The sequence below is a fragment of the Acanthopagrus latus genome, chromosome 9, assembly GCF_904848185.1.
Source record: "Acanthopagrus latus isolate v.2019 chromosome 9, fAcaLat1.1, whole genome shotgun sequence".
NCBI lineage: Eukaryota > Metazoa > Chordata > Actinopteri > Spariformes > Sparidae > Acanthopagrus > Acanthopagrus latus.
In genome coordinates, this window is record NC_051047.1 from 28,611,238 (window position 1) to 28,624,077 (window position 12,840).

The 12,840-nt window shown below is 42.6% G+C and overlaps 3 protein-coding genes across 4 annotated transcripts in view; 1 reads left to right on the top strand and 2 right to left on the bottom strand.

Moving 5' to 3' along the window:
* The window catches only part of LOC119025585 (uncharacterized protein C21orf62 homolog), a 100,356-nt gene that overhangs the window by 37,065 nt on the left and 50,451 nt on the right, over window positions 1-12,840 (top strand). The window lies entirely within an intron of this gene.
* LOC119025582 overlaps window positions 1-12,840 on the bottom strand; it is a 15,317-nt gene continuing 2,477 nt past the window's right edge. For both annotated transcript variants that reach the window (XM_037109277.1, XM_037109276.1), the window contains one exon: window positions 1-3,549. In XM_037109277.1, coding sequence (XP_036965172.1) covers window positions 1,304-2,362 — 1,059 coding nt within the window. In that variant the 5' untranslated portion in view covers window positions 2,363-3,549 and the 3' untranslated portion in view covers window positions 1-1,303. The remainder of the gene's footprint in view (window positions 3,550-12,840) is intronic.
* Window positions 5,032-12,840, bottom strand: part of LOC119025579 — a 23,657-nt gene continuing 15,848 nt past the window's right edge. Inside the window, exons 3-10 of the mRNA XM_037109270.1 lie at window positions 11,930-12,277; window positions 9,680-10,024; window positions 9,295-9,582; window positions 8,139-8,225; window positions 7,575-7,643; window positions 7,167-7,247; window positions 6,973-7,080; window positions 5,032-6,320 (exon numbers count right to left, since the gene is read on the bottom strand). Coding sequence (XP_036965165.1) covers window positions 6,142-6,320; window positions 6,973-7,080; window positions 7,167-7,247; window positions 7,575-7,643; window positions 8,139-8,225; window positions 9,295-9,582; window positions 9,680-10,024; window positions 11,930-12,277 — 1,505 coding nt within the window. The 3' untranslated portion in view covers window positions 5,032-6,141. The remainder of the gene's footprint in view (window positions 6,321-6,972; window positions 7,081-7,166; window positions 7,248-7,574; window positions 7,644-8,138; window positions 8,226-9,294; window positions 9,583-9,679; window positions 10,025-11,929; window positions 12,278-12,840) is intronic.

The window sequence follows — 12,840 nt, forward strand, 5'->3', positions numbered from 1 at the left end:
GCTTGAACATCGCTCGAAGTGTTGGGAGCCCAACTGAGACTCTGATGCTTCGGTTGCCAGGGTAGTAGCCTCTGGAAAAATCTCCTCATCTGCTTCAGGCTCAATAAGGGCGAAGATATTAGATTTGGATATCTCCTCTGCATTGTCCTGATAGAGAAAAGCTGGACCTGACAACCAGCTGCTGTGTTCGAGTTGGCATGCTGGCATAAACCTGGTTGCATAATCAGCGGGATTCAGATCTGTCGGCACATAGTACCTCTGGTTGGGGTGTGTAGATCGTCTATGTCTCTAACCGAGTTACTCGGTTGGAGACATGGAGGTAAAACCTTCTTGTAGAGTTATGAATGTAGCCAAGGACAATCTTACTGTCAGTGAAGAATTTCACAATGGCTATCTCAATGTCCATCTCATCGCTGATCAACTCGTATAGCTCAACAGCCAGCACCGCTGCACAGAGCTCCAAACGTGGAATGGTGTGAGCGCGGCGAGGAGCTAATTTTGACTTCCCCATGACAAATCGGACATGACACTGTCCCTCAGTGTCTGCAGCTCTCAGGTAGACCACTGCTCCTATCGTCACTGTGGAAGAATCTGAGAAGATGCACAGTTCTTTTGTCTGGGTTGAGAACAGCCAAACTGGTATGTAGCGCCTCCTTATAAGCATGTCTGCCAGAGCCTTTGGAGAGTCTCTCCATGAGTTCCATTCTGCCTCCTTTTGTGGGAGGAAAGGAGCATCCCACTCACTCTGTTCAGAAGACAACTCCCACAGAAGTGCTTTCCCTTGCATTGTTATAGGAGCAACAAAGCCCAAGGGCTCATACAAACTGTTAACTGTTGACAACACACCTCTCCGTGTGTACGGCCTTTCTTCAGAGGACACCAGGTAAGTAAAGCTGTCTGTTTCCAAATTCCAGGAGAGACCCAGACTCCTCTGAAGGGGTAGGGGATCCACTCCGAGGTCTAGATCCTTCAGATCTTTGGCACGCTCCTCTACTGGAAACGCTTCCATTACCTGACTACTGTTTGATGACACTTTGTGCAGTCACAGGTTGGATTCTGCCAACATTTCTCTGGTTTGTGAGAGGAGATCTGTTGCCTCTTCAGGTGTGGCGACTGAGGTGAGACCGTCATCTACGTAAAACTGCCTCTCGACAAACTGCGTCTTGCATCCCAACCATGTTCTTGTTCACCTTTTTGTGCTGTTTGTCTCATGCAGTAGATGGCCACAGAAGGTGAAGGGCTGTTTCCAAAAACATGGACCTTCATCCTGTACTTGGTGACATTCTTGCTTATGTCATTATCCTCATACCAGAGGTACCGAAGATAATCCCTGTCCTCTTCTCGGACGACAAAACAATAAAACATTTACTCCACGTCTTCTGTAAGAGCGACGGGTTCTTTGCGGAATTGCAAAAGAACTCCAAGCAGTGTTATTCAAATCTGGTCCACTAAGGAGGACATCACTGAGTGAGGTTCCATCACATTCAGCACTCAAGTCGAAAACAGCACGTATCTGGTTGGTTTTTTTTGGGTGATACACACCAAAGGTTGGCAAATACCAGTGTTCTTTCCCTTTGTCCAAAGATGGAGCAAGCTCAGCTTGGCCACTGTCCAACATCTTCTGCATGAGCTTGATATAATGTTCTCTCATTTCTGGCTTTTTCTCATGGGTTCTCTGAAGTGAGCAGAGGCGTTTCAAAGCTTGCTCCCTGTTGCTTAGAAGGCGTCGTCTAGGAACCCGAAAGGGTAAAGGAGCCACCCAGCTGTTCTCCTCATTTTGGTAGACTTCTGAATCCATGAGAGCTAGGAAGGCTTTGTCTTCAATGGACAGTGCTAGTTTGTTGTCATCTTTAGACCTGTCAAACACAGAACACCCTAGGTTGTCTGTACTTGGATGCACATGGAGACTTGTGTTCAGGTCACATGCAGGGAGGGTTGCACCGTGATGCTGTGTCATACCACCATAGTCTTCCTTCACGTGGATGCTGTTTGGACATGGCCTGAGGAAGGATACGCGGCCGTTGTTCAAAACATTTGCCTTGTAAACGTTCACCTCTGATGGCTTATGAACCGTGCCCAAGCACACATCTCCCACAAGGACCCAGCCTAGGTCTAACTGCTGTGCATAAGGTGCGTTGTGGGGCCCGTTGATTTGCTCACGTACTTTGTGCCCCCTTAGGATGTTCCTTCCTAAGAGCAGAAGAATTTGTGCGTCTTGGTCCACAGGTGGAATTTTACTAGCAACTGACTGTAGGTGGGGGTGATGGCATGCAACCTCTGGGGAGGGGATTTCTGTCCTATCGTCTGGCACCATGTTGCACTCTATCAAGGGGGGTAAGGCAAGCTTTACTTTCCCACCCATGGACTCAATGGTGAAATTAGCAGCTCTCCTACCGGAAGTCTCTAGTTTCCCAGCACAGGTTTTCAGGGTGTAAGGAGCTAGTTTTCACTTCAAAAAGACAGAAAAACTCTGTCTTGGCGAGAGACTTATTACTTTGTTCGTCTAACGCCGCATACATCTTGATTGCCTTCTCCTTTTTCCCTTCAGGATATGCTTTCACCAAACAGATCTTGGAACAAGATCTTGCACTGTCTGCACTTCCATAAACCTCTGTAGATTTGGAGGTGACTGAAGATGGTGGGCTTTCATTTTGCTCCCCGCTTTCATCTCTGTCGTCCACCACACTGTGTGGTCAGAAGAGGAGGACCCGGGTGCAGAGCTGCGATGTGTTTGTCACTGTTACACTCAAAACACTTGACAGCCATTTTACACTCTTTTGCCATGTGCTGAGTAGACCCACAACATTGATAACAGATGTGATTCTCTCTGAGGTATGATTTGCACTCTTCTAGAGTTTTGTTTCTAAAGAGCTTGCATTTTTTCAGTGGGTGGGGCTTTCTATGTATCGGACACTGATGATCCGGTTCTCCCATTTTCTTCAGTGCAGAACTGGCTTGGATGCTTAATGGCTCTGCAGGGATGTCAGTTTTATGTACAGCCACAGACCCTTTACCACTGTACCTTGTAGGCTTTTCGACCCTGGAAGTGACATGACTGCTGTTCGGTGTTATAGTAAAGCTTGGATTGTTTTTTATCTTTGCCTGTTGTTCAACGAACCTTGAGAAGACAGAGAAGGGAGGAAAAGCCATTCTGTAATCTTCTTTGTACTTGCTTCCAAAGCTGATCCATTTCTCTTGGAGGTTATAAGGGAGCTTTTCCACTATTTGTTTCACCCCTCGAGCTGTATCCAAATATGAGAGTCCAGACAGTGCACCATCCTGCTTAGCGCGCTCCAGTTCATGGAGAATGTCACTTAGCTCTCTCAGCTTAACAGTACCTCTATTGGTCAGCCTCGGAAAGTTCTCAATCTTCGCAGTGCGTCTTCGATGACCTCGGGAGTCCCATAACACTCTTCGAGACGTTGCCAAACCATGGAAGCACCTGCAGCGGGATTGACCTGTATCGTGCAGTCAAGGAATGAATTATTAACAAAAACAGTTTCCTCACCAGACAGGATGATCAGCAGGATGGTGGAGGACATGACTGGACTGCAAAACAAAGATAAAGAATGTGATACAGTAGCTGTGTTGTCATGAACAGACTCACAGCAGGGTGAGCCGCTGTGACTGTGTTTTTATTACATGTGAAATGCAAATATAGAAAAACATAATGAGGAAGTATTGGATAATATTACAAAAGTCCTGATCGTATCACCAGTGTGTCCTGTTTCCCTCCATCTCAATAACTACGACTGTTTGTAAATTAAAGAGCACCTACCAGATCAAATCGTCTCACAGCAGAGCTCAACTGTTCCTCCACCTCACAGAGTCACCTGTGAACAGAAGGCAGGCAGCTCAAATATGCAAGTGAGCCATCGGAAGGAGCCGCTCCTTAATCATCTGCAGCGACTCTAAACAAGCAGGACCGGACTTGGTGTTGACTTGAAGTTAGTAACACAATAATGTCAGTTTAAACAGTTTACAATAAAGGAGGCGACATTAGTTCCCCTCATAAAAATCACTGCAGTCCTCCTCTCTTCCTCCATGTTGATGAAAGTCAGGTGAAGTCTCGTAGTCCAGAAACAATTCTGGAGCTTCACAGTGAAACATGCCAACACTTCCAAAAACTTGGATTACACCAGGAGAGCTGTAAGGAGCCATTAATGTTTTAAATCAAGTCTCCAGCTGCTTCAGTTGTTTAGCAGAACGCTGTAGCTCTGTTTTACTGTGAAGCTCCAGAAATGTTCTGCGGACTAAACAAACTTCACTGACTTTTTGTTATTTGTCTCCTCGTCTCTCTGCTTTCAAACACTGCAGCAAACAGCTGGAAAAGTCTTTGATCCACATCAGTTAACTGTGACTGAAATATGTCCTGTAATCTTTTGTCTGATTGTTTTCGTGCTCTGGTATGTGTGCATTCGTCTTGCCAGGAGGAAAGTGTAGATCCTCAGTCAGATGAAGTGTTCATCACCAAACAATGTGTTACAGAGCTGCTGCATGAGGCTTCAAATGTGAAGAGGAAGAAATAAGAATTGTTTTAGTACAAACACCGTCGACTACAACAGACTACAGTTTATATCTGTTGTGTTCAAACACACAATCAGTGCCTTGATAAAACTGAGCATTCAAATGCTGAATAAAGATGCACTGGTGAGGTTCTTTTTTTTTTTCAGTTTCCAACAACTCTCCCCGTCTTTCTAAACTTGTCAGAACTTTACTGCTCCCAAACAAATATCAGTCAGCTGGTTTATCTGCAGACCAGACACCTATATTTGTTTTTTTTTACCATGCCAGGCTCTCTCTGCCTTCTTGCACATGTAAATAAATGATTTGTCACTGTGCAATATATGACTCTGAGTTGGACTTCAACTCAGGTCACACAGGTGACACTTTCCCTTCTCTCCATTTGAGTGGAAGCATTTGGTTTATTCTAACTTATGTGGTTTTTACACTCAATTTTAGTTCACACACAACTTCCTCTGACCATTTTTGTACTTAGTTCAATTGACAAGACAACGCAGTAAATCAAACAATTTTGCAAGCACCATTGTTTAATTATCTGAAAAATCCCAACACTTTGAACACAAACCCCAACATTCAGACACACTGACAATACAGAAACACTCACTGTGCACTTAAAAATAAGAATCAGACAACAACACAAATCGTCACACCACAGACACATTCACAGGCTGGTGAGAATCATGTCCACCTGTGTGAAAGTAACAGATGCAGAGAGGGAGGACAGTTTGGCGTCTCTGTGGATCGCAGTGTGTCAGTCTGATGGTGTTCAGACAGACGGATAAATAGTTTGTTCACTCATCAAATAAAAGAGAAATGTTCCAGACTTCAACACACAAAGCAACGTAACAGGACCAAACAACAGTACTGAAGTAACAGGAAATGTACGACTTCCAACTTCTATTGAAACAAAACACAGCAACTGTCAGCCTGAAAAAAACAAAAAAAAGACAAAAACGTAACTTTCAGGATGTTTGTTGGGTCTGGATCTCAGTCAGAACACATCAGGACAGCATCCATATGATTGTAAACAGTCAGCAGGTACATGTTTAGATCAACAGGTGACACTGGGGAAACACACAGATGTCAACGTCATGATGTGTACCGTCCAACACTTTTGGTTCTGCTTTGCCAACGGGCTGTTTAAACTGGACACAGTTGAGCACCTTTCAGATGGTGCTGCTTGGTTCAGTGTGAACAAAGTTGAGCCTTGACTGTGGTTATAATGTGGAGTCTGTGTGTGGAAATAAACGGACCTTCATTCAGACCTGTGAGACGGGAGATTTTTCATGTGATCAAAAAAAGTTACCATACTTCAAAAAAGAAATGTGTTTTTTTATCCTCATCTTCTCCAGAACCACGGTCCAGCTGGCAGCTCTGTGTGACACCAGAGAAGAAACACACAGAACTATCTCGACATACTGTTGTCGGTCCGTTTGCTTTGTCCAGTTGTTTATTCAGCACCAGAGTTTGACTAACAGCTAATGGACTCACAGTTTAGTGGACCTGAGTTTGTCTGAACAAGTCTTCAAGTGATTATTTTAGTTTATGTGCAGTAGTTCTTCAGGTTCTTCCCTCCCCGACTCAGTTCTGATCCAGGTTGTCAGATACACTTCTGACTCAATCTGAGGCTCTGTCTTCAGTTCCATTTTCTTTTTTCAACAGTTTTTCTTTCTCTGGAGAAGCAGCAGCGTCCTCACAGGTGTCGCGGTCTGCAGTACCTTCACTCGTCCTTGTGGGACGGTGAAAAGCAGCTCGATCCTCAGATATTAAAACAGTGTCCTCAGGTGCATCAGCTGCTGAGAGGTTAGAAAGAGAAAGAGAGACATTAACTGATATTATTATTATTATTATTATTATTATCTTTGAATGATCTCAGTTGGCATTTCCAAACTAGCTCGCTGCTCTCAACTAAATGCAGCTCACCCTCCTGAACTGGGTCTTGGGCAGGTTCCGCTACGATTGCATCTTCATGGCAGAGGTACAGTTGACTAGAGATTATTGATTTCATTTAAATTAAATGATCAAATGGCTGTGGGAATGTTTCCAGTGGTTGATGTTGATCTCTGGAATATTGAACTAAAATCCAGTTCTGTATCTACTGTGGCGTCTTCTAACTCCAACACTGTCCATCAGCCTCTGTAATCACTTCCTGTTCATCTGTAATTGGCTATGAGACCTTTGGAGGCGTGGCCTGGTGAACGTGTAGTGTGTAAACAAATCAAATGAGTCTACGCCCAGTGGTGCAGATCACCACATGATGTTTCTGCAGTTCTGCTGCTTTAACCAGTTGAAACGTGACACATGGTGGTTCTGGTTCTGATTCTTATGATTCTTTGCTAATAATTACATATCAGGGTTGAATAATCTCTGCTGGCATTTTTAATCATCAGCTTCATGGATTGTTCTGGTGAGACTGACTCGCTGCCATCAACACAAGAAACTGCTCACCTTCACCTTCAGCTTGAGCTCCGTCATGGGTATTACGATCGACTGGTGATTGGTTGGGTTGATCTGGATCTTGAGCTCGAGCTTGATCTTGATCTTGATCTGGAGCTGCTTCATAAAGGTAAAACAAAATTCAACCATCATGGATTGCTTTGGTGAAACTAGCTTGCTACTATCAATAACAAAAAACAGCTGACCCTCTTCCTGAGCTGGCTCTTTGGCATTCGAGTCGACTGGTGGTTGGTTGGGTTGATCTGGATCTTGATCTGGAGTTGGAGCTGCGTGATAAAGGTAGAACAGAATAAAACCATCCCAGATTGCTCTGGTGAAACTGGTGAAACTGGCTCAATACAACAAAAACCAGCCAACCCTCTTGTTGAACTGGGTCTTGGGGATTAGGGTCGACTGGTTCTCGAGCTGCATCTGGATTTAAATCTGGAGTTGCGTGATAAGGGTATTCAATCTATTGAGTGTATTCCAATGAAACCAAACCATCATTGTGCTTAATATTATTCTTAGCATTATTAATTGTTATAATAATAATAATTCATTATTAGATTTAAATCATCTTCATGGAAACTACGACGCAGCTATCAGTAATAAACCTTCTTCTTGAACTGGGTCTTGGGGATTAGGGACGTCTGGTTCTGGGTTCCGTGGATCTTGAACTGCACCTGTGTGATGACAGTAGAAATAATAATTGATCCAAGTATTGATTAAAGTTTGTCGAAAGAAACCAAATGACATGACTGAAATTAAATGAAATAATAAGTGTATTAAATCAGAGTGATAATATTGTGCTGTAGCTGCTGTAGCTTGTGACTGACTTCAACACTGTCAGGATGTTTTTAACAAAGCTTTATTTTGACTCTGACATTCTGGACTGACGGCACCAGGCGGGCGCTCTACATACAGACCAGAAATAAGAGGATGTGTTTGAAAATCGCTGACTGAAGTTCTCTTCATACCATGTGCGACGTCAGATTGGGTATGAAGTGACCAGATGTTTTCTGCTTACTGAACATTCTCAGCTCTACTTTACAGTTTCAGCCTAGTTGTGTTTGTTCATATCAGGTCACACAGTTTCTGTTTGGTGCTTGAGTTCATCCCGTCCCACGAGTTGATTAAACATAAAACAACAGAATAGAAAATCAGCAAAGATCACTCACATTTCTTTTTGTACAAATAGACACCAGCAAGGATGATGAGGACAACAGATCCAAGTATTGCAGCCACATGAATCCGCTTGTTTTCACCTGTAAGTCAGGAGAAACAACAGATTAGACCTGCTGCAGAGGAGCTTCTATGCCCCCCCCAGAGCCTACAACAGCCAATGAGTGATTATATAGACAAGCAGCCCTCTCTCCTCTTTCTCCTCTCTGCTGAGCCAGTAACAAACCAGCCTCCAGATGATTGGTGCATCATGTAGCCAAATCAAATCCAGAACTACATAGTTTAACAAAACACTGCTCACCAGGTGCTCAATGGATCAGAAGAGACAAATATCAGTTATGTAGTTTCATGCTCTTTGTATCGGCGTTTTTTCCACCTCAGGACCTGTTTTCGACTGAACTTTAAAAGAACTATGATGAGTTTAATGCTCCTGTTACTCTCAGGCAGGTGTTTAAAGGTCATAAAATAGATGGATGACCAGGTGACTGAATGTTTCCTCAGAAAAGCATGTGTTACATGTTCATCTTCATTGATGTTGTTTCACCTGAACTTGGACCATGTAAGACTACATGACTGGGAACATCTATATTTCACATCCCACCAAGAGCGTTTCATGTTGTCGACTCGCTCAGATTGTGTTTCATCAATTCTTCTTAGCTACATAGTTAAAATGTTTTGTGCTTTTGCTGTGGTTATTCATCTGTTTTAAGTGTGTTTGCTGTTAATATTTCTGAGTGTACTGTGCAGTAGAGCCAGAGTCAGCACTTGGTGTTGTATTTTGGAAAGGTAACCTGATGCACCACATGGTTCTGTGTCCTGAGTGTCTGTGCAGCTTGATGCAGCTGTGGTTTTGTTTCTATCAAAAATAAACTTGGCATGTATTCAGAGCTGCTTCTAGGACACTGCTGAAACGTGTCATGGTTCACATAAATTGTCTAAATGATTGCGATCAGCTCCAGGGACGTTATCCAGAAACACTTGCAGAGCTTCTGACAGCTTCTAACCTTTCTAAGCCTTTCCTAAGTTACATTATCTACCAGGAATAAAAACAAGTTAAACAAATGTGTCAAATCAACCAGTTCCTCATAGTTTAACTGTAACATCCTTGAAGATGTTTCCAGGCCACATGAATTGATCTGAATGATCTCTCACCAGTGTCTATATTTTCAGTTCTGGTGATGGTCTTGTTGGAGTGAGGGTTGTAGACGATGCAGGTTACAGACTTTAACCCTCTAACGTTGACAGAGCTTGTGAAGGAGAAGGTTTTCTCTGTTGGACCCGACTGCAGGAACGTCTCAGCATCCTGCAGGTCCAGCTCTTCATCGCTGGATCTCATCAGACCCTTCCATGATACCTGAGCTGCAGGATATCCTCCTCGTGCTGAGCAGGTTGCACTGTTGGTTGTGTGGTTAACCATCAGGACCAGATCCTGGTAGGGAGCTGTGAGTGTGACAGAAAGAACAACTGAGACATTTACAGCATTTTGATATGAGGAGAGATTTATTGAGATTTGTTGTAAAGAAGCCTGTCAAATTACCTGAAACCTGCAGTGTGGATCTGCACCGTTCTTCAGACGGTTTGGCGACTTTTTTCTGCTCATCGTAAAAATGTACAAAGGCAAAGAACGTTTTCTGATCATCTTCAGGAGAAATGTTGTCAAGTCTGATGGAAATATTTCCAGAACTAAACTCAGAATTGAAGACTTGGAACCTGCCCTTGTATTTGTCACATGCTGGCAATGTTTTCCCATTGTCCCAGTGACACAGTTGGTTAGAAGACTGGTCCTCCTGCCAGTAAAACGTCAGTGGATTACCAGGGAGAGAGCAGGGGATCAGGACGGATCCTCCAACAGCTGCACTGAGAAGCTGCTCTGAGATCAGACCTGTAATGTGTGTTAGAATAGAAAATATTGTCGTCAGCATAAAGTGAAATGATGAGTCCCATCAAAATGCTGAGAATGTCACAGCAGTAAACCAGGGGTGTGATTTTTCAGGATAAATCAGCAAATCCAGTTTTTCCAACCTGAAAATGAGGCTCTCAGAAATCATCCAATCTCTGATGTGTTCTACATGCATAAACACTCTGAACCAGGTGTACAAACATTGTGGAGATTATTTCATTTCATATCAATAATTAGTCTGGGCGATATCTCAGTTTCATCAGCATCACCGGTTTCATGTTTGGCTACAACTATAATGTGCTTTACTGTGGCTGCGATGACATGCAGTTAGAGAGCTAAACAAATACTCAGAGAACTAAAGTTACATCAAGTAACTACTGTTCCAGTGGGGACCTCATGGGACCTTATTTCAGAAAACATGGCAGTGATTGGAGTTTTTAAATATTCATTTTTAATCTCTGAATTCTGAGAAATTGTTATTTGAGTTTAGATTCTAATAATTCTGATTAAAACATGGTTGGAATTCACAGGGAAAATAAATCAGTTGTTTTTTCTGGATTGTTACAATAATAATAATAATAATAATAATAAACATTTGAACAGCAGATTTGTGCACTCCCATGTTGATAAGAGCATTGAAACTTGAACAATATGATTTATAGTTTGATTAAGAGCAGGGGAAAAAATGTGTGATTCTTTTGCAGATTGTGAGTCAGCTATGGACAAATAATCAGGATTAAATATGTTAAATTGTTTTACAATCAGATAACATGCAAACTGAGACCTGGGGAGACGTGCATCACTCTCTACCTGTCATCATCAATGTTCTGCCCATGGGTGCAGATCATGGGAGGACATGACCCCCAATTTCTGAAAAACATGAATTGCCCCCCCCCCAATAAAATACCCTAAATTATTCAAAATTGAACAAATGTATTTTCAGACTTCACATTCTTCACATTTTAGATTCTCTTAGAACTGTGTGTTTTTTTAGAACTGTTTATCAGCTTAACTGGCATTGTAAAAACATGATCAGTTAGTTTACACAACTTGGTTAGGGCCTCATATTTTGATATTCATCCTTATAAACTGATCATTCATCAAGTAGTCCCATACACTGGGAGAAAAGGAAGATGGTGAGAAGAATTGTGGATCTGGGAGGGATGGAGGGAGGTGAAAGATAAGAACATGAGTAGACATTACATCCCCGAGACCCTTAAAATTATGATTTACTAATATAACAGTTAAGTAAGCAGTGATATGCGCTGCTGACTGTTTAGGACAAACAAGCAAGAAAGTTAAGTATAATACATGATTCTCTGTGCAGTACTTTCTGAATGATAGGGCAAGCCTCTACGAAGTTGTGATTTATGGTGACATGGAATGAGTTGCGTACAGTCACTTTTGTGTCCCCCCCAATCCTGACATTGGATCTTTGTAGAACTGAACAATGCGATGTTCGCTCACCTGGCTGTTACCTGGATGTTGCACAAAAACTCTCTCTGCCTCGACAACAGGATTTTCTTAACAAAACAGCCCTGTGGCTGACAGACTTATTTGTTTCTTCCTCTAAATAAAGACTAGTCGGGAGCACAATACCCACATGGCAACATGGAAGGAGTTGGAGGTCGTTCTGCAAAGCGGCTGATATTCGATAAGAGAGAAATGGCACTCTGAGGCTGAGAGATAATATGTTTGCACAATGTCTTATTTATATTGTATTTTATCACTTGTTTCTTTCTTCAGTTTTTATTTGGTGTGATATTTTTGACTTAAAAGAAATAAAATCTTGAATTTGAAAATGAGATCTTGCCTAGGGCACCAAGTTACTCAGGGCCGGCACTGCTGATTTATTGAGGTTTGATGTAAAGAAGCTTCTGAAATTACCTGAAACCTGCAGCTTGGATCTGCACCGTTCTTCAGATTGCCTCTCCTTATCGAATTTAATGTAGGCAAAGAATGTTTTCTGATCATCTTCCGGAGAAATGTTGTCAAGTCTGATGGAAATATTTCCAGAACTAAACTCATGAGTGAAGACTTGGAACCTGCCCTTGTATTTGTTGTCTTCTATTTTCATTTCTTTCCCATTCTCCCATCGAAAAACAGGATTGTCGCCCTCCTGCCAGTAAAACCAGTTGAGACTGAGTGGATATCCTGGGAGAGAACAGTTTATCAGGACGGATCCTCCAACAGCTGCTCTGAGAAGCTGCTCTGAGATCAGACCTGTAATGTGTGCTAGAAAAGAAAACACATTTGTCAGTGAAAGAGAATTGATGAATCCCAAAAGACCAATAACATGAAAAGAAAAGTAAAAAAAACTAACTTCACGAGGAGAAGGTGCGTCCCTGTACAGAAACTCTGAGTCTGACGTACAAACACTCAGATTCAGATCAACTGCCGACTTTCTTCACACCAACATGTGGAAGGTGAACAAAGCAGCCGAGATACAAGAACCAACATGAACAACTTCATCTCCCGACCATCCGAGGAAGTCAAGAGCCGCTTTATTGTTGATGGAAACGTCACCACAACAACTGGAAACTCTTACAGGTCACATGTGAAAATCCAGCAGCGCGTGTCGGTCTGATGGTGTTCAGCCTGACAGTTAAACTTGATGTGAACTGATTTGCCACCAGAGTACGTGGAGCCTCCAATGTCTTATATAAGCCTGGATAACTCCTCATGAGACAAACTGTCACCAGTGAGAGTTAAATATTTGGCTGCATCTTTCAGGTCGATTAACATTGTTTAGTGAAGCTGTAAAATGTGAAGTTGGACACATTCTGTTAGTTGCACTG